Genomic DNA, 22,395 nt, shown 5'->3' with positions numbered 1-22,395 from the left:
GGTTTATCAAAGTGGTATTTTTTTCACAGAGATTTGCATTAACAATTCCGGAAGGAATATGTGAACAACTGTTTCCAGCAGGAGTTAGACAGCCCCTTGGAGCAGGAATACCTGGCACCGCCGCACAGTGAGCTGGCGATGCCCATGGACCCATCCTTCCTCCTCTCCGCAGTCTTAGAAGAGCGAGACTTTCTAATTGCCCCCAGTGCCTGTCTGAGTTATCAGCCACGGCTCTGAATCACCAGTCCTCGGCAGCGAGGAGAAGAGTGAGCTCGCCACGGAAGAGACGCTGCTGTGCAAGGTGCTTGATCAGGACAGAAACGCCGTGGCATCCCTGGCAAAGGCATCGGTGTTTGCACGACGGGCATCCCAGTGAGCTTCCACCGTCGGTCCCTTCAGAGGCAGCCCCTCTGCCTCAGCCGTTTAGGTGACAGCGTTTGATAATTACAAAGCACTGCAAGCTCCGCCGGCCTGACGAGAACGGTTTTGCCATGTCCAATTATCGCTCCCATCTCATCATACCTGTGTTGGGTTTATAGCCAATCTCTTACACCTCTTTTAGCGCAACACAAACACAAGCTCCGTCTCTGAAGCTGCCTGTGATCTCCAGATCACACACGGTGCCTTCGGCGCCGCGGACCCTTGCTTAGGGGGAGGGCACGGGCTGCTGTGTGGTGGGTGAAGATATGGAAAAGCCTGATTTAAACACTGCCCGCCCTCTCTTTCCTTTTGTGCCTTCTGAAAACTCAGCTGCCCTTATGGGTCCTCTGTTCTGAGTCATGTAGAGAGATGCTTTCTGTTTTAAAACAGTCCCTCCTAGGAGCATTACTTCTCCACGCTGTCCTGCCATCAACTGCTTTGCTTGAATGCCAGGACTGACAGTATACAGCCTGCACCATAACTCCTGCCCGCAGGAAAAAATAATCAAAGGCTATTTTCAGGCCCCCAGAGACAGAAACAACAGATTTGTACCAGTGAGAAACAGTTCCAGTTTTCCCCTGGGATCTACCCCGTCTACAGACCTGACAAGCCTGCTAGGAATCAGAGTTTGAATCAGGGACTTTCATAGATACTAAAATGCTGGTTTCAGCTGTTTTGAAGGCTTTAATAGCTCCTTCTGAATCTGGTGGGACATGCAAAAGTGGAAATAACTTTTTCCACAGGCAAGTAAAGGAAAAATTATTTTATACTTCAAAAAAAGAAAAAAAAAGAAACAGAAAAAAGAAAAAAGAGAAAGACTGCTTAATAAAACATTCCTAACATTAATAAAACATTGTTATTTTTAACTTATGCCCATGTGTGCCATAGCAGGTCCTGAGCACAGGCCAGTGCCCGGAGACTTGGATCACCTGGAGGGAGCCCAGAGGAGAAACACCCCATGAAGATGCCCAAAAGCCCCTGGTGAGGAAGGGCTGCAGGACAGGATGGTCCACCCCAGCAAAGGAAGGGTGGTACAAAGCCACGACAGCAGTCTTGTCAGAGCTCCACCAGAGCTCAGAGAAAAAAATACAGAGGGAAGAGGGTGCTGAAGGTGGCGAGGGATGAGACAGAAGGAGCAGATGAGCGCTGCTCTGTGGTCCTCCGAGCTATTCTGACTGCATTTCTTCACCAGCGTGTGCCCTTCCCTCTCCCTCATTTCTACATCCCACGCTTTTGCTGTGAAGCACACGGTACTTGTGCTGGACCTGCATCAGCCAGGTGCTTGCGGTGGGACTCCTCGACCTTCTCTCCTGAAAGCGAGCACGTCAAATAGATACCAAACGGCCACTTCCTAAAGCAATGCTCTATGAAAACACAGACTAAACTGGGAAAAAGGTATTGTTCCAAGAAGGAAAATACAGTTTAAAGAGAAAGGTTTGAAAGCACACTGTGCGCTGCCTGCCTGCAGGAAGGAGCCTCCTTCTGAACATTTTTTCCAGCCCACCTGGCTTGTGGCTTCTGACCTCAGTTCAAATAACACACAGCTCTGCCTGGGTCAGTAAAAAAACATTTACTTTGTCCCTTCCCCCCTGGGCAGTGGATCTGCTCCCTGCTGTGAATGTGCTTTGACCAAAGCATGTCCCAGTTGGCAGGGATGCTGCAGGCTCCCTCGTAGCTCTCCTCTCGCTCGCTGCCCCGGGGAAGCACCAACCTTCTGCCCTCTCAGGGACTCACTGGCCGTGAGAACCGAGAGGCCAAGACCACAGGGTCACTGCCCTCAAACAAAACACCTGCTATCAAGAGGGAAGAGGTCTGCTATCTGCTATGTACCAGCCTACAGCACTATCTACAGTTCTGCTTGCAACCCCATGGTCCAGATGGGTTCAGGACATGAGTTTTCCCTTTGGTGGTTGTCCATGTAGACCTATTTCTGGACATGCTGTGCTGGCAGCCTCTTCCAGACTCCATCCTTTCCAGACTGCCATCAGAGCAACAGGTCTGGACTACAAAATCACACCCTGTCTTTGCCTTAGAAATCACCCACTTTCTGGCTGGGGCAAGGGCTGTAACTTCTCATCTCGAGCACTGAGCCAGGAGCAAGACTTGCCTTCGGCACAGCAAGCGGTCCTGTGCAAATGCTGCCTGTGAAGGCAACGCATGATGGAAGAGAGACAAAAAATGAGAGAGGAGGCAGCAAAGCCAGCTTCGTGTGTGGAGGCTGACCCAACCCTGCACTTGAAATGGGGATGGGATACAAATAAATTGAGGATCTGTTCCCCAGATATTCACAACGTTCTTCTGGTTTAAGAAACTCCTTCACTAAGCTCATCACAGGAGGAGCAAACAGACAAATTTAGTGTGTCCATGAGGTGGACCTAGAGAGGAAGGGGGGTAGAGATGTACGAGTGCAACTGGGGGCTCATGAAGACTTGCTTCCCGTGCAGCCGCACTGAGGGGATGCAGGGAGGCACCAGCCCTGAGCTCCAGCTGTGGGAGCCTGCCAGCTGCAAGAAACACCATCTCAGACAGGGCAGGGGAAATTCAGAAATTCGTACACTCAGAGCAAACTATGGATCATATAAGGAAGAAACTAGGAAAGAATACACCCTGCTTCTCATAGTCACATGTAGCTTCTGGAGGCATCTGAGAGGAAGGAGAGTGAATGGCACAGGACACGCATCTTTGGGGGGGGGGGGGAAGAAAAAAGAGATGCATGCCAAAAAGGTCCTGTGCAACTGTGAGCAAGTAATTTACCCTCTCTTTAACTCAGTTTTCTTTCTGAAAAATAGAGATAACAGTACTGCAAAAACTGCACACTGCCAAGATAAGGACCACAGACTACGAGGTCTGCAGGCAGGCTGATAAGATAGGCTGTATCAGTACCCCAGATGGAAAGATACCTTAAAATACCCTGACTCATCTTCTCCTGTGGCATTCTGCAACACAACCAGTATCTGTCACATTGTAAGCCAGCCAATATATTACTATGGTTTACTGTATTTATTAATGTTCTTGTTACTGGAAACAGAGAAGGAGAGAGGAGGGACAAGGCCATCTATTAAAACAAATCATTTAATGGGCAATGCCATAAATAAGAAGCCTGGCTGCAGCTTTCATGTACCACATTTGACTGACAGTGCCCAAGACAGTGAGCTCCCACAAAGTGTTTCTCTGCCCCCACCACAGTGGTTATGGCTATGGGTCCCCCCTAACTTGGATGCTGATTCTCTACTGTCTAATTAGGAAGAAGGACAGCACTGAATCCTTGCTCAGGGAGGGGTTTTGTTAGGGTTTCCCTTTTTATACCCATCTATTTATTTTCACAAACTCACAGGTACTTAATTATCTCCGAGATGTCTATTCTGCTGTCGAATTTGGCTTAAATTAGCTACAGGGCCAAAAAATATCAGGGGGTGTGGGGGACTGCGACACACCAACTGACAGGCACTGGCAGTCTGATCATGTATGACTTGTTTTCGTAAGCAATAAAGCTAAAAAAAGCCACAAAAAAACTCAAATCAATGCAGCGCTCACAGAGAAATCAGAAAGGTGGGGCAGGAGGGGAGAGGGGGGGAGCTAGAGAATTGAGGAGAAAATACTCATTCGAAGTTTTTCTTCCCTTACTACGATCCAAGATGTAGGGAGGCCCCAGGACCAGGTGGCTGAGCCTGCTGTGGAGGAGGGCCCGGCAAGTCTGTGCGAGCAAGGGCGTAGAAACACAGAATCACAGAATCATTTATGTTGAAAAGACCCTTAGGATCATCAAGTCCAGCCCTAAACCTAACACTGCCAAGCCCACCACTAAATCACGTCCCTAAGCACCACATCTACACGTCTTTCAATTACCTCCAGGGATGGTGACTCCACCACTTCCCCAGGCAGCCTGTTCCAGTGCTTGATAAACCCTTCCAGCGAATAAATTTTTCCTAATACCTAATCTAAACCTCCCCTGGCATAACTTGAAGCCATTTCCTCTCATCCTATCGCTTGTTACTAGAAGCAAGGATGCCTGAGCAAGGGTGCACAAGCACAGATGAACGAGCAAAGGTGGGTGAGCAAGGGTGCACAAGCAAAGGTGAATGAGCAAAGGTGGGTGAACAAGGGTGCACAAGCTAAAGTGCATGAGCAAAGGTGCAAGAGCAAAGGTGCAAGGGTGCACGAGCAACCGTGCACGAACAAGGGTGTGCTAGCAAAGGTGCTGCCAGTGGGGCAGAGGCGGGTGCCAGCCAAGCAAGCAGAAGTGCCAAGCAGGTGAGCAGGGTGTTGCCAGCTGTGCCAGGGTGCTGCCAGCTGTGTCGGGGTGATGCTGGCCTTGTTGGGGTATTGCCAGCTGTGCCAGGGTGCCGCCAGCTGTGCCAGCCTCCCTCTCCCGGCAGATGCTGCTGTGGCACAAGCAGAGTCTCGAGGGGCTCAGCCCTCCTCGCTGAGGCATCAGCATGTCTCCTGCAGCACCAGCTACAGAGCCTGCTGCAATAAAGGTCAATTCTGTTCCTGCTTGTGCAGAATAATAAGTTAGCTAAACCTTATATTTGAAACAACAAACGTTACCTTATTCACGTAGCAAGTTAATACTCCTGGCATTTAAATCTGTTTCCTAAAGCAGAGGGTTATCACTTGAAAAACAAAAGCATTAGTAACACTACTAAAAACACATAGTATTATCCTTTGAAATTGGCAGAGGCACACGCGTAAGAGGGCTACTGTTGATATATGTCCACTCCTGGCTCTTAAATAAAATGGTCTGAGACAACCTTTGCCTCCAAAAGCCACTGACTCACCAGAAGGTCAGATGGCAGAAGGTATCACTGTATTCCTGTCCTCTTTTTTTTTCTTTTTGTTAAACTGCTCCCTAGGCAGACGTGTCTGTCTGTTACTGGAGATCGGAAACCAGACTAGACCCTTCCATCTGATCTCCTGTGGTAGTTCTACTGTAATTCCATAGGATCCTTGATCCAGCACAGTCACCTTGTCTACAGGAGAATAGGGACAGGACCAAAGTAGCTATTTCAAAGAAAAAGCCAAAATGTGTGAGCCTAATAAGTTTATTCACTGTGTTTTCCGGGTAGACACAATCTAGTTCTAGTCTACTCTAGATCTTTGAAATCCTGATGGGTCAAGTTACCGTCCCTATTTTGAACCTCCAGATAGCTTAATTAATTGCCAAAGAGGCAACGGCAGAGGCACGAATCTGCTTACACAGAAATCATTCAAAGGGGCAGAAGACAACCAGCCTGAGAAGGACAAGGAGGCCCTAGAAGCGGTGACCCCATGGTAGGCTTGGGAGGGGACAGCACGACTCCTGAGCTCTTTACTGGGGATTACAGATGGCACAGGTGAAGTAGGGGCTACTGTCACTTCTGTATTTCCTCAGGTGCCTTCAACAGGCAGAAAGGGCAGCCGTAGCCCTGAAGCAACGCCTGCCAGTCTTAGCAGTGATGGGGAGGCTGTGGGCTGGGAGGAGTTGTGGGCTAGTGTGATCAGGCTGCTTAAAACGGACTAATGGTAATAACTAGTAATTATAGGATAAAGCGGAGCAAAGGAGTGTTTGAGCTGCATATCAAGAAATAATCCATACTGGAGATTACTCAGAGATAATCTCCCAAAAGAAGTGTTGGAAGTCACATTGTTCAAGTAATTTAAAACCAAGCTGGATAAGGAATATTGAACAATCTGCACTGTACTGGCTAGGAGATAGAGGTGAAATTATTTGCGTATCCTCCTTCTCTAATATTTATGAATTTGAAGGTCTGAACCTCTAGTATTAATCATCCTCTGCCAGAGACATGCATTTTGGTCCCTGTTCATGATTCATACTCCTTACATGATAGAGGGGTTTTTTTAAGGCCGGGCAGACTGAGCTTTGGTATAGGAAGCTGAGCTGGTATACAAAATGTATTTGAGCAAGTTCATTCAGCCTTTGAAGGGCAGCAAGCAATAGTTATTCAGGTCCTCTAGACATTTCCGTCAACAGAGACTAAAACTGCTCAGCGTACCCTTAATGTGCGTTTCTTTTAGAAGAAGTGTTGGGGAATACCAGGGAGCATATGCTGAAAGGGACTCCAGAGGTGAGATAAAGAGCCCCGGGGGAGACTGCTGATCCAGCCAAACGATTGGAAAAGCAGACGAAGTCAAGAGAACTTACTTTAACCTATCCATGGCCTTTCACCACCATGAAAGAGGATCTATCTAGTTACTCATGTGGAAGGTAAATCGAGCAACCTGTAAGGAAATCACGTCTTGATTTCATGGTTGCTTTCTGTTCTCATTGCTCCGGTTGCCTGTGTGCTGTCCTGCCCACGCACCAAGAAGAGAAAGCACCGCAGCCCATGTTTTCTTGAGCACAAGACACTTCTAACTGCAAGTGAAGACATGAACATCAACCACAGATTTCATGGTGGGGGCTTGTATAAGACATCTGCTTAGGCAGTAAAATAATTCCAGAATCAGTTCTTATACCTCAACATACTTTTAATACCTTAAAACACCACCTGACTCTGCAGTCAGACTGTGAAGGGGCACATTTTAAACCCAGAACATACACAGCCAGCGGCAAATTAGCCAAATTAGCTTTCAGTGATCTCGCAGGAGTCATGCTGAGGAGCTCCATGAGCCATGTGCAATACGAGATGATGAGCCGACTCCACAGCCCTCCGGGGAAGAATAAAGAGACTGTGGAATACGTGGCCGCTAAAGAGAGTGTCTGCTCCGAGAAACCCCGCTGAAGTCAATCCGCGGTGGATGAACACACCCCGGAGAAATCAGCTTTCCCGGGAGGAACCAGGTGCTGGGGAGGGAAGGGGGCTGCAGAGCAGGAGATGGCTTGTCCTCGCCCCTCTCCCTGGAGGAGCAGGCAGCCAAGCAGCTCGGCCAGCCGTGCTGCAAGCTGTGCGCTGGGAAGGGACGGCGGCTCCCAGGGACAGAATTAAAAAGAAAAATCTCTGCACATTACGTACTAAAATAGAACTATAAAAGAAAAACCTTTTTAAAAAAATCTGGCATTTATCTGTCCCTTCTGTTCACCTGTTGCTTTCAAACATAAACTCCAAAGATAATGGCTCACTGTCCTGGTTTCGGCTGGGATAGAGTTAATTTCCTTCCCAGTAGCTGGTACAGTGCTGTGGTTTGGATTTAGGATGAGAACAATGTTGATAACACACCGATGTTTTAGTTGTTGCTGAGCAGTGCTTACACTAGTCAAGGGCTTTTCAGCTCCCCGTGCTCTACCGACTGAGAAGGCTGGAGGTGCACAAGAAGCTGGGAGGGGGCACAGCCAGGACAGCTGACCCAAACTGGCCAGAGGGACATTCCATACCATGGGACGTCATGCTCAGTACAGAAACTGGGGAAAGCTGGCCGGGGAGCAGCGACCACTGCTCGGGGACTGGCTGGGCATCGGTCGGCGGGTGGTGAGCAAGTGCATTGTGCATCACTTGCTTTGTATATTCTTTTATCATTATTATTATTATTATTTTCCCTTCCTTTTCTGTCCTATTAAACTGTCTTTATCTCAACCCAGGAATTTTACTTTTTTTTTTTCCCCCTGATTCTCTCCCCCATCCCACTGGGGGCAGGGAACAAGTGAGCGAACGGCTGGGTGGTGTTTAGCTGCCTGCCGGGTTAAACCACAGCACTCACAAAAATAGTCAATTTACTGCAATAATGAAACATCTGTCTATTTTCTGGTATGTTTCAGGTTTGCCCGTGAACGATCACTCTGGACAGTGCTTAAGGTTTACAAATATCTTAATTGGACCACTAATTATCTCACAAAAAGCATTTTTTCCTTTTGCAAAGAGGCAGTACTGTGATTTTAATAAACATTTAGAACTAAAATGAAGGTCTCTTATGTATCATCAAAGGAGGAACAAGATGACCAGAGGACACATACTTCACAAACAGATCAAGGCCACATGTCCTAACACATCAGCCTGAGCATTTAATTAATTCATTATTTAATAGATAGCTGATTAGCTTAACAGGGAAGCCCTTTTATCATACTGCAGGGAGGATAAACAGCCTCATATATACTAGTTCTTCAGGAATTTCTCTGCCTGTCTCTGGCAGCACTTCAGTAAAACCAAATCTATCTGTCGACATGACTAGCCTCGCAGGCGGAACAGGAGAGCTGGAGGCCACCAGCCTGCCCTGTGCTCATGCCCAAAGCCCATGTCCCCCTCTGGGATGTGCCTACCCCAGGGTACCTGGGGTGGTACATGCTCAGCACATCTTCAGGTTCACCCAGAGATGAAGAAATTGGTTGAGATATTTGCCACGTAGGACATCTAGTTGCACCCACACTGGGTAGGAGTGAAACAGTAGAAAGGACTCTCTTAGGAAAAGAAGGGTAACCACCACCTCCAGCCCAAGAGTATCAGCCATCTCCTCCATCCAGCCCTTCTAGTAGCAATTCAGAGCAGTGCAGCCAGAGAATAAAGTAAAATAACCTCCCTGAAATTACAACTCACTTCACTGCACAATACTACCTCCAGGGGGAAGGGGAAAAGAGAATAAGCCAGAACTGACAGATGTTACATCTCTTACTGTACTAATACTGATTTTAGGGGGATAAAGATAGTGTAAGAACCCATACTGAACAGAGCAGACCATACATCACCTAAAGCCTTACTCTTCCTGCTTTGAATACAATATTTAAGGCAGAGAAAAAGATCACTTACAAAGACTAACACACTCTCCTGATCCACCTCTCTTTTTTGCCTACCATCAGCCTATTTTACTGGGGTTTTTTTGTTGCTGTTTTAACATCTTCTGCCTTCAGATTCCCTGTGACATGCGCACACACACAGAAGAGCCATCCTGTCTTTCAGTAACATTTGCCCAGGGTTGGTTTTATGGATGACAGGGCTTTTATCAGGCAAATATTCAACATCTGAGTCTTCATTTCCACTATTCAGTGACCTACTTTATGGAGATGGGGGAGGCTGCTAGGGGATTACTTCAGGTCCATTTATATAAGATACTCAGGACATAAATCTATGCCTTTCCTGCTGAAAATACGAAATGTCAAGGGAAAAATATTCCTGCTAAACAATTGCAATGCCGAGTATGCCAAGAAGCTGGCATGTCCCTTGCACAGCCACACGTCCCTTTCCAATTTGCTGGAGGAACAGAGGAGACCAAACCGTCTCCATCCTTCCTTAAGAGGTGACACAGCCCCTCCTGCCTCACTTGGCGACTCCAGGAGGAACCTCATGCACATCAGGAAGACAGAATTCTCCCCAAAACCAGCAAACAGACACACAGCATGATATTAATAGAACCGTGCAAGTCCTGGCATTTGGAAAACGTGTTTGTGCCTAGGCCTTATGTTCATAATTACCACAGCAGTAATGAATCTTGATGAATCAGTAATGACCTTCAAAAGAACACTAAAACTATTTCAGCTTCCACTTAATCGGGTAATGAAGTCATACAAATAAGCAGAATTTCTTTTAAGATGCTAAATAAGGCTGATCCCAAACGCTAGTTTTTCTTTCCCCTTTCTGATTTTCTTGAGTGTTACGGGACAGTGTATTTAAGAGCTGACATAATTCATCACTGCCTGCAGAAATTGTGATGAGCTTATAGGTACGGCCATCTAATGGATGTTTCCAATAAATCCCATCAATTTCCCAAATGATCCCCCAGCAAGTACAGATAATATAGCGGTTACTGTCTGCCAGATGGGCAATGCACGACTGCACAAACGTCACTGTCCACTTCACCCTGGCAAGCAGGTAACAAAGTTTGCATGCAATTGCCATCCATCATGCCAAACTTGGCTCTTACCCTATAATAATCCTCTCAGTTCTTTACCTGTTAGTAAGATGTGCATTAATTAGCTTGAGGAACATGTTTCTTTTGGCCAAGAGACAGGCTGTTCCCTTGTCCGTGAATCTGTTGGTTAGTGTTTCTATCCCTACAGTCTTCATGGGATAATTGAGGTGGGAAGGGAGCTCAGGAGGTCTCTAGTCCAAGCCCCAGCTCAAAGCATGGCCAGATGTGAGGTCAGACCAGGCTGCTCAGGGCTTTATCAGGTCTTCAAAACCTCCCGGGATGGAGATCCCACAATGTCTCTGTTTCCCGCTCGGATGTCCTCATGGGGAAAAAGTTGCTCCTCATATCCAAGTCTGAATTTCTCATTTCAACTCATGCCTGTTGCCTCTCACCCTCCCAGTACACACTGCTGCAAAGAGCCCGGCTCCATCCTCTTGATAGGCATCCCTTATAGGCAGGAGACGGCTACTGTTAGGTGCCCCAGGGCTGCTTCTTCTCCAGGCCGGACAAACCCCCTTCCCCCAGCCGCTCTTGACCATCTTCACGGCCTCCGCTGGACTCACCCCAGTTTGTTGAAGCCTCTCCTGCACTGGGGGTCCAAAACTGGACACGGTATCCATTGGCCTCCATCGCTGCCAGGGCATGCTGCTGCTCACGTCCACTCGCTGCCTACCGGGACCCCGCAGAGCTGCTCCCTGGCCAGGCAGCCCCAGCCTGTACCACTGCAAGGGAACAGCCCTCCACAACTATCTCCCCAAGCTCCTTGCATTGCTCCAGCATAGTCATTCTGAAGTTAACTAAAGTCCACAAAATTGCACAAAATCATTTCAAGAGTTATCAAACAGTAAAAATAACTACTTCTGGTTTATACTTACAAAATTTAGCAAAAAGAAGTAAAATATTCAAGGATCCCTGAACAATAACACAAATAGAAAATAAATAGCAAATAATAAGAACTAACTAAACTAAATAAAATTAGTGTATCCTCCTGCCTCTCAAGGTTTGTGTACGTGTGCATTATGTTTCAGGGTGGGACACAGCAAAGGCAAACTGTGTAAATGCCGACTGCTTGTTCACACAAATACACACACAAATTTTGACTCTCCAGCAGTGAACACAAGTCTCTGCATCTCACTTTCCAAACACACCTTATGCCCAGTCCACCTCTCCAAACTACGCTTCACCAGTTTGACGATAAAGATGCCACAAAAGACTGTGTTGAAGGCATTACAGGTCAAGGCAAACAGCTTTCCTTTCCCTCCCCTTGCCCACAGCGACAATCTTTTTATCACAGCAGGCAACCAGGCTGGGTCAGGCACAGTTCGCTTCTGATAATCCATGCTGGTTGTCTCCAGTCGCCTCCTGGTCCTTCACGTGGATTGACATGGCTTCTAGGAGAACATGCTCCCTGACCTTCCCAGGGACTGAGGTGAGGATGACTGGCCTGTACTCCCCTGCATCTCCTTCTTGCCTTCTCGGAAGATGGGATAAAATTTCAGTTTTTCCAGTCTTTGTTGGATCTCCTTAGGTCACCACAACTTTTCAAAAATAATAAAGTGGACCTGAAGTGACACTGGTCAGTTCCCTTAGATACCTCCTACCCAGTCCCATGGGCTTCTATATGTCCATTTTGCTTAAGTGTCCCCTAACTCAATCATAGAATCACAGAATAGTTTGGGTTGGAAGGGACCTCTCAAGGCCATCTAGTCCAACCCCCCTGCAATGAACAGGGACATCTTCAACTAGATCAGGTTGCTCAGAGCCCCGTCCAACCTGACCTGGAATGTTTCCAGGGATGGGGCATCCACCACCTCTCTGGGCAACCTGGGCCAGTGTCTCACCACCCTCAGCGTCAAAAATTTCTTCCTTAGATCTAGTCTAAATCTACCCCCCTTTAGTTTAAAGCCATTCCCCCTTGTCCTGTCGCAACAGGCCCTGCTAAAAAGTCTGTCCCCATCTTTCTTATAAGCCCCCTTTAAGTACTGACAGGCTGCAAGAAGGTCTCCCCAAAGCCTTCTCTTCTCCAGGCTGAACAACCCCAACTCTCTCAGCCTTTCTTCATAGCAGAGGTGTTCCATCCTCCTGATCATTTTCATGGCCCTCCTCTGGACACGCTCCAACAGGTCCGTGTCTTTCCCATGCTGAGGGCTCCAGAGCTGGACGCAGTGCTGCAGGGGGGGTCTCACCAGAGCAGAGCAGAGGGGCAGAATCCCCTCCCTCGACCTGCTGGCCACGCTGCTTTGGATGCAGCCCAGGATACCATTGGCCTTCTGGGCTGCGAGCGCACATTGCTGGCTCATGTCCAGCTTTTCATCCACCAGTACCCCCAAGTCCTTCTCGGCAGGGCTGCTCTCCATCCCTTCATCCCCCAGCCTGGATTGATACCGGGGGTTGCCCTGACCCAGGGGCAGGACCTTGCACTTGGCCTTGTTAAACCTCATGAGGTTCACACGGGCCCACTTCTCCAGCTTGTCCAGGTCCCTCTGGATGGCATCCCGTCCCTCTGGCGTGTTGACCGCACCGCTCAGCTTGGTGTCATCTGCAAACTTGCTGAGGGTGCACTCGATCCCACTATGTCACTGATGAAGATATTAAACAGTACCGGTCCCAATATGAACCCCTGCGGGACGCCACTCGTCACCGATCTCCATCTGGACACTGAGCCCTTGACCACTACCCTCTGGATGCGACCATCTGACCAATTCCTCACCCACCAGACAGTCCACCCATCAAATCCATACCTCTCCAGTTTAGAGAGAAGGGTGTTGTGGGGGACCGTGTCAAAGGCCTTACAGAGGTCCAGATAGACGACATCTGTAGCCCTTGTGATCAAATCAAATCAAATCAAATCACATGGCTTTACTTCCCAGACTCATTTCCAAACCACAGGTCCATCCTGTCTCATCTCCCTGTTGTACATAATATTCTTCATGAAACCCTTTCAGTAGGCAAACCTTCCAGACTCACGTCAGAAGCGATGTGGCACTCAAGCGGGAGCCATGGTACCAGCATCCTACTGACGATGTAGGGCAAGTTGATGTATTAAAATCTAAACAATAATTGATCTTTTAAGTTGTAAGAGAGATTGTTTAGACGTGACATATACTTGCAAAGTATTACTGATGTAAAATTTGGAGAATAGAAATGTGGATATACTCTTTGAGGAAAAAGCGTGCATGTAATCTTTTTGAAAAAGTAGAAAGCATATACTTGAATGTGTTTGGTAAAAAGGGGTCAGAAGATGTCTATTAAACATTTTCTTTCCATGCTATAAAAGTGTTTTCCAACATGTTTTTTGTCATCTTACTTCTAAACAGCATGCACTGCGTGCCTTACCCCAGTGAATAACAAGCACAATCTGAGGAAGAACACAGCAACACTTTATATAAAAGACAGGATGGATAGTAGATAAAATACTGACACTATTTGCCTCTACATTTTAACATAAAATAGTGTTCTGAAAACAGAAATGCCTTTTTTTTTATCCTTCTCTGTAGAAATCAACCAACAACAACTCTTTTTTTTTTTTTTTAGTTGTAACTAATTTTTGGCAGGGAAAAAATTCTGCATTCAGAATGTTTTCTAGTTCATTTTATTAACATGGCCTACCTCAGTTGTTAAAGTCAACTACTGGGGGAAAACGTCTTGAAATCTACTGGTTACAAACCAGCTTTTAGCAATGAGAAGAAAAGCAGGCAATTACTATTGTGTTACATATTCCCACTCCATAGTAGGAATAACAAGGTATTTATTATCATTCGAACTAGTAGCTAAGGCTCTAGCTCATCAAAGAGAGAGACAATTCAAGCACTGATCTGGAAATACCTGTAACAGATTCCTTAAACTTTTTGCCTATTAGGAATAGCATGATTCACCAACTTGCAATGTGTAATCTTTAAGAAAAAAGAGCTCCTTCCTCCATACTTGGCACTTGCTGTTCGAGTACAGTAGCTGGATGGATTCAGTTTGGTTAACATAACACCCTCCTGTTTCTCCTTGTAATTTCCTACCAGCTATTTTTTCATGACTCTGGATGCCTTGAAGTCCTAAATAAAGGTCAAAGTCCTTTTATAGAAGCAATAACTTCTCTGACAGTAAAAGAGGGCTCGTCTGGGTAAATCAGACATTGCTGTGTTCTTGGGAGAGTGCACCACATGCCACTTATTCAGGTTTCTGTCCTTTAATCAAAGCAACTCAGCTAGGGTCTGCTTGGATATCCCCATGGTGAGAAGTGCTCTGGGTATACACCTCTTTTTTCTATGAGTCAAGGAAAGCCATAGTTTGGCTATATCAAAGTAAAACTGATATCAAAGAAAGCCTCCTTACCTGTACTGCTGGAGATGTTGACATCAATGCTGATATCCGATATGCCACCTCCCTTCAGAGACGCAACACACGTGTATGTCCCAAAGTCCGTGAATTTCAAGTCAATGATGTCCAGGTTTGTGGTGCCAGGTGAAACATCGGGGTCAGTCTGTGTGATGACCATCCTTTCAGAGCTTCGCAAGGGACGTCCATTTTTAAACCAGCTGAATGTAAGCTCTTCAGAAGGGATGGCTTCCACCTGGCAGGAGATTTTCACCTCTCGCCCAATCTGGATGTTGTCGTCTTTGTGATATGGGTCAGGGGTGATCCAAAAACGTCCTTTTTTTAAGGCTGAAATATGAAAAAAAAAGTTTACTATAATAAAGTACCAATTTTGCATATTCAGACTTTGCAAAGACTTATAATGCTCACGCTTCACTTGATGCCTGCATATGATTTTAATAGGTCCTGTAGCGACAGGACAAGGGGGAATGGTTTTAAACTAGAAGAGGGTAGATTTAGACTAGATAGAAGGAAGAAATTTTTTTACGCTGAGGGTGGTGAAGCACTGGCCCAGGTTGCCCAGAGAGGTGGTGGATGCCCCATCCCTGGAAACATTCCAGGTCAGGCTGGACGGGGCTCGGAGCAACCTGATCTAGCTGAAGATGTCCCTGCCCACGGCAGGGGGGTCAGACTGGATGGCCTTGAGAGGTCCCTTCCAACCCAAACCATTCTGTGATTCCATGATTCTATGATGCTCGGGAAGTCACTGAAGCTTCCAATGCATACATTTAGCACATGGTTAATTTTATGTAGGATCAGATCTTAATCAAATATCATCACAAATTATACATTGCTAAAGTACTTGTCATTTCCAAAATGAAAAATAGGAAGTCACAGCACCTAAATTAGGCTGAGCTGCTGACAACTGAAGAGTAACCAAAATAATTCATGAATCTTCAGTGTTTGTTACCTGTCTCTGGAGGTATTTACAAGCCCTTCTTCACCCCCATGCTATCAGAGCACTGAGAGAAGAGAAAATAGAGATATCAACCTAACATCACTAATACAACCAGTAGCGTCATCTCCAATCTATCTGGAAACAAACACGGCCAGGCAAAATAGCTTTGTGCCAGCTGGTTAAATGAGAATAGGTAAACACATGCCTGAGGCTACAGCCTGCCCTGGTTTACACACCCTGCTTCATCCCTGTGGCAGCCTGGAGGGCTCCCTCCGTCCCACGGCTGCCCGGAGGCAGGCTGCCTTACCCCACCGAACGGCAGAGCCGCGGTGGCCAACTGCACTGCCTTGTTCAGGTGGGGAAATTGCCGCCAGCTCTAAAAGGTAAGGGGGCTGAAAGTACACCTTTAGGAGTTAGCAGTGCTCAACGGCAAGAGGATGCTCATCTGAGATATAACCACGCAGGAGAGCCCGTCACAAGCACCTTGGTTGCACCTCCCTGGCTGGGTCTTGGCAGAGGAGGAAAAACTATCCCGTACTCACAGGAGCAACCTGAGGCTGACGGTTGCACACACAACTGAGAGAAGAACATTATCGCCTAGAGAGGCACAGTGTATCCCAAGGATCTCTATCTGCATCCAAGACTATTCAAGCCTGCAATACAAATTAAATTAATTCTCTCAACCACAGCAAAGCAGAGATAAGGTAGTCTCAGTGTTTCAGATGGGAACCCCAAGGCAGATGAGTTTTTTGAGGCCATTTCAAAGGCAGGTTCAGTGCTCAGGAGTGCCCTACACCCATGCGGGGGCACAACCGCTCTGGAAAACACTATTCCCCACCATCTTACTGGCGAGACCAGCATATTTTACTAGCATTCCCTCATCAATCTACTGCACAGGAGCAAAATAATACCGCCACTCACTTATCTGATTTTTTCTTGTCACTCTTTAAATGAGCATAAAACTATCCAGAAACTATCATCATTTACATCAATAAAGTGATTGCTCTAAAGCAGTGTTAGTATGGTACTTATTTTTGGAAGAGTGCCTCAGAATCAGCCATTAAGTCCTTCAAATACACATATATTTTGATGTACTGAATATAAAATGCTACTTATACAATCCCAAGATCCCTCTCCCTCTATATATGTCTGCATAAGTATGTATGTATGTTTGTACATGTTATCTCCAAATGGAAAGTTCCACAATGAAAATATCAGTTAGAAATGCAAGCAAATACCCAGGTTGAATGCAAGCACTGGAAGACAAATATTTAAATCCACCATTTCTTGTCCTTGCGCTGACTTCCACTGAAAACTCTTCCACGTCGCCCTGTTGCCCCTCCTGCTCTCTCTGCCCCCCACCCATGCACAGTGCCCCACATGCGGAGAGTTTGAGTAAAGGACCCGTTTGCAGCATGCTCCTGCCTGGCCTCCTATATTTACACGCTTACAGCCAGTGAAGTGTGATGTTGTTATAAACGGCAAAGGCTATGAGCTGAAAATTTCCCTGGATCCCATACTTCGGGTAATATGTAGTTTTCAGTTGCTGCATACAGAAAGTGTAACAGCGTCAAATGGAAATAGATGTATGAGGCACCAAGCACGCTAAGAAAGCACAGTGCGTCAGCTCCTTACATCTCTACAAGTGGTGAAAATGCTAATTCAGACTCAATTTTGTTAGCTCAGCAGCTCCTTGAACAAAACAACTCTTTGGAGCTTGCAAATGCCATGCTGAATTAGCACTTTCACAACTTCGAAAAGAATTAACATTTAATTAATAATTAGGGTTTTTTTCAATGTGGGAAAAGAAGCATAAAATCTGGCTACTTGTGGACACCCCCTCACGCATGGTGTGAGAAACTTCTTCCACTGAGGAAGCCGGCCCTTTTAATCAAAGAACGAAAAAATTGTTACATTTGCTGTGCTGATCAGGTATGGCATGAAAGGCCTTGGTCTGGGTGCTGCTATTGAGTCGTAAATGTATATTCAAGAGTCCAAGTGGTTGATGTGTTTTTAAGAATTTATTATTATTTCATTTATTTAAGAAAGTTTCATGAGTTTCATCAAGAGTAAATTTGCACCAAAATGCACTAGTCTTTACTGAGATTCTCTCATTCCCTTTTAAAAGCTGCAGCCGGTTCCCCAGGAAGCAGAATGAACACGCGCTTTGATTCAGGAGGATGAACTATACAATGTATGACAGCTGGAAAGTAACTTTGAAACACAAGCTGAACTTTTTTGTTTGAAAATGGAAGAACAAACAATGCTTACATACACAAAAAACTAAATATATTATGCAAATGATTTTCAGAGAGGGAAAAAAAATAACTCATGATAGGCATGATGAGCAGTGCATTTCAAACAGAATTAATTGCTAATAACCTCAATAAACTATTTTTATTTCTTAATTTTTCTCCTTTGCTTCAAGTGCTTATACAGACCATTTCAGCAGTTTCTCATTCTTATAAAGGAACAACAAGGACTAATAGAAAAGTCACATTAACTTTGATCTATCCTTTGTTACGGCTAGTGCTACAACACCGTCTGCAAGCTAAGATAATGGGTACAGAACCTCAAACTTTGGGCCATAAGCCACTTAATTCATGGGCCAGGAAGGGCTCCACTCTCTGGCTCATGGACTAAATTACAAAAACAACTAAGTTTTTGTGGCTGTCGCTTGTTGGTTTGGTTTTACGCCGGCTGAGTGTTCGGTACAAGAAATAACTGGGCCGGATCATCCAGTGTCCTGATCTGCTACAGCGAACTCTAATCACCAAAGAACTGTGCAGAGCGTATACCTGAGCTAAGTGTTTTCCTGTACATCCAAATACAAGGAGTTCAGAGGAGGACTGTGGCTCAGTGCACTACATGGGAAAAGGTAAGGGAGTTTCTAGAAATTCTGAAGTGAAGGAAAAGGTCTCTTTGCTCTATTCCCCAAATTAAACCTCTTAACGTCTCTTAAGCCATGTGAACACAGGCACTATATTCACCAGTAACAGCCATGAAATCCCCACATCAAACAATCCAACAACTGTGTAACTACAACCTATGGTTGAAAGTCAATGATGTACTGTTTTTATAACCCCGTTCTGCAAGACTCCACAAACTGCACAGCTATCAGCATTTTCTTCTATTACCAACAAAATCAGCAAAAAATTTGACTTTAAAATACAGTGCCTTTTCAGAGTTAAGTAAGATCATTAAACAACCCATACCTGTAAATCCCTAATCTCACCTGGCACCAGAATAAACACAGTGATATCTGCAATTAACCTGTGTATCTTGGAATTTCTAATGTGCCACCAAAGCACACGAAAATCACCACCCATACCTGGAAGATGTCCCCAATAAACCAACCACAGGTGCCCAAAGACATCTGATAGCTGCAGGCATGTGGAGCTGGAGCACAGTGGGAGCAGGGAGCAGCATGGGGCCATGGTAGGCAGACACGCTTCTCCCTGACCCGGGACTATGGCCAGAATTGCCCCAGATGTGACAGTGCTGAATTGCTCAGTATTTGGCCCAGAAGCAGCCCAAAAACTAGAGTGCCTTTCATTAGAATTCATTAGAATTCCTGGTGGGCTTGTTCCACCATTCATTTTCAAGGATGGAAAGCACCGCAGTACTGCCACCACCCCTAAGTAGTAATAAACCTCCCTTCCCCAAACCCTGAAAACGGCAGTAGCAGCTGTGGTGCTACAGCATCTTAGGAGCTAGGGCTCTTTCGTAGGAAGGGGAAATTGAACCCGGATCTCCCACTCCAGACTGATGAGACCGCAAATCACTTCACATACTGGAAACCTCCTGACCCACCAGGTCAGAAACCCTTCTGAGCAGATGAACCGCTCTCAGGTATGCCATGGTGGAGAAGAATACATTTCTGATACATTCTGTATCAGAAATCGTGTGGCCAGCAGGAGTAGGGAAGCGATCGTGCCCCTGTACTCGGCCCTGGTGAGGCCGCACCTCGAATACTGTGTTCAGTTTTGGGCCCCTCACTACAAGAAGGACGTTGAGGTGCTGGAGCGTGTCCAGAGAAGGGCAACGAGGCTGGTGAGGGGTCTGGAGAACAAGTCTTATGAGGAGCGGCTGAGGGAACTGGGGTTGTTTAGCCTGGAGAAAAGGAGGCTGAGGGGAGACCTCATCGCTCTCTACAACTCCCTGAAAGGAGGTTGTAGCGAGGTGGGTGTCGGTCTCTTCTCCCAAGTAACAAGCGATAGGACGAGAGGAAACGGCCTCCAGTTGCGCCAGGGGAGGTTTAGATTGGACGTGAGGAAAAATGTCTTTCCTGAAAGAGTGGTGAAACATTGGAACAGGCTGCCCAGGGAAGTGGTGGAGTCCCCATCCCTGGAGGTATTTAAAAGACGAGTAGATGAGGTGCTTAGGGACGTGGCTTAGTGGGCATGGTGGTGTTGGGTCGACGGTTGGACTCGATGATCTTAGAGGTCTTTTCCAACCTCAATGGTTCTATGATTCTATGATTCTAAGAGGACTGCGTAAATCAGAGTTTAGGGCACTTCTGGCTGGCAGAGACAGGAGTGGCTGGGACGACCCTGCTGAGGTCTTTGAAAGAAAAGTCATTACAGCAATGAAGGGCCCCATTAAGCTAGTCTCAGACCCAGAACTAACAGGGTTGCCCTTGGCAAAGTGACATGGGGTCAGTAGACCTTTCCCAGAGCGACCGTGCTTTCAGCAGTCTTGGGGAATACAAAGCTGCTTGTTGCAGGCAAGAAGGTGTGGAGTCTTAGATTCACATATGCTGGATGTGGTCTTCAAAAAGGCTTCAGACCTGACTGATGTACATCGTGTGTCATGTACTGATCTCTTGGGAAGACCTGAGTTGAGCCTGGTACAAATCCACCAGGTGATGGAAAGCTGATTTCTGTATGTATTGTGCACATGGGTTTGCATGCACGGTCAAGCTCCATAAAACAGTGGTTTGGATTATCCTCATGTGTAGGTTCTTGGACCACAATTTCCAGGCACCCTCCTAAAATGTCAAGTATATTGAAACATGCAATGGATTCTGACTCTGTTTTTTCACTGTATTATCGGTTATGTTTGAGGCACTATTGGAAGGTTTCCACGGGGTTAGATATAGCAAATAAAAGAGACACAGGGTTAACCAGCAAAATGTGGGAGATGGTGCGGCAGACATGCTATCCACAGCAGCATTCCAGCAGAGATTTCAGAACATAATCAACACACAGGGCTACAAAATAGCAGCAAATGTGCAAATAAGTCTGTATCTGCACTTTGAGACTCAGGAAAGTGCCAGTCTTTCTCCAAAGAGGCCTCAGAGAACTATGACGTGATCAAATAAACAAAGATGAAACAATTTTTGTCCTCAAACTCCTCACAAAACTGTCTTTGCCCTCCCTCATTAATTACATTTCAAAGTAATAAAATGCATTTCAGTATCTTAACTAAGGTGTATTTGCATTCATCAGGTTAAGACATGTCTTCCCGCCCCCACTCTGATTAACCCAAAATGCTCCTTTAATGCATCAAAATGTCCGTATCTCGTGAACGCACATTTCAGGATATATGAATGGCATCAAACACCATAATTGAATACATTAGCTGCTGCACTATTTGCAGGCTTTGACATAATAACTATCGGCTACTGGCTGCTTCCTAAGCTGACACAGGACGCTGGGGAAGGCTCGGCTTTGTGTTTGCTGATGTTTATGTCTGTGTGCAGCCCAGGGCAACAGCAATATTAAGTAGAACTGTGCAAATTACTGATTTTAACCTTGGCTGAGCAGTTGGATGCCACCTGAGGTCCAACCTCTGTGCACTCACCAGAAGTGGCTTTGACTAATTTTGATCGTTCCCTTTCACATTTTGTTAAGGCTCGTGAGCAATTTTGTTTTAACCTGTTCCCAGTAAACGATGAGAATGTCACCTGAGAATCTGCCAAGCAGATGTAAAGACTTGCATGTGTCATGGAGCACCACGAGCACATTTTGGAGGTTTGGTGAACTCAGCATCCAGCATGCCACTTGTTTCTGAGCACCCAGCACTGGCATTTTATCACTTAAGTGCCCATACCTTCACCTCCAGATCTAGCTCACTTCCAGGATCTTCCAAAACCGCTGGGCATTTTGTGTTTCAACTGCATCCCCTGGGTCAGACAAGGCAGCAATCCCTTCCTAGTGCTCAGATGTTACTGACCTCTAATGTTTCCTTTTCACATGCGTGAAAAAGAGTTTGGGCTAACTGGAAAGATTCTTGACTTTATTTTTAAGGCTAATGTCCTGCAGAGAAACAGTAAGAAAAAGACCAAAGTTCTCATCCAAAGTTCACCACTGAATGATGGTCCTTCCGTGACTTCTCTGTGCTTTGGATTAAGCCCTTTCCCTTGACTTCTGTTTCACATCAAAAGAAAAAAGCAGAAAAAGCACTGGGGGAACAGCTTGCTTGGAAAGTGAGCTGCAAACCCTGCTTCATTCTCTAGAAACTCCAGTCTGTTAATCCAGACATTAGGCTGCTTGCTTTGAAAGACTGAGAAGCAACTCTCCACGTTACTGCTGTGATCTTTGTACCAAAAGATGATTACTGGGATGATTCATTGGTTCTTGAGAGAAAGATATAAGGCAGGCAGCGGGTAAAGAAAGTCAACTCATCACCAGCTCTTGCTTCAATCGTACCAGGTCCCTCATCTCCTTAGAGCCTTACAGACGGGCAAAGCAATCCTGCTTTCACACAACTGCAATTCAAGAGATTCACAGCCTTACAACAAAGATTTTTAGATAGTCCCTAAAAGACTTGTAAAGTGTATTTGTAAACCTAAACCTTCTTCCTAATCTGTCAAGACATCTTGAGAAACCAACTTTTCTCATTGCATGCTGTTGCTCATACTTGTAGTCTTTGCTGGTTCCCAGATTTTGTAGAGGAAAATAAAAACTCAACTTCCTTCCCCTCAAGGAGCA

General features: G+C 46.0%; 1 protein-coding gene across 1 annotated transcript in view; it reads right to left on the bottom strand.

Moving 5' to 3' along the window:
* MDGA2 (MAM domain containing glycosylphosphatidylinositol anchor 2) overlaps positions 1-22,395 on the bottom strand; it is a 397,387-nt gene that overhangs the window by 134,154 nt on the left and 240,838 nt on the right. Inside the window, exon 7 of the mRNA XM_076345813.1 lies at positions 14,521-14,850. Within this exon, the coding sequence (XP_076201928.1) occupies positions 14,521-14,850 (330 nt within the window). The remainder of the gene's footprint in view (positions 1-14,520; positions 14,851-22,395) is intronic.

Source organism: Aptenodytes patagonicus, chromosome 7 (genome assembly GCF_965638725.1).
Source record: "Aptenodytes patagonicus chromosome 7, bAptPat1.pri.cur, whole genome shotgun sequence".
Taxonomy (NCBI): Eukaryota; Metazoa; Chordata; class Aves; order Sphenisciformes; family Spheniscidae; genus Aptenodytes; species Aptenodytes patagonicus.
The sequence above is the reverse complement of the archived record's forward strand: the minus strand, read 5'-3'. Positions and strand labels throughout refer to the sequence as shown.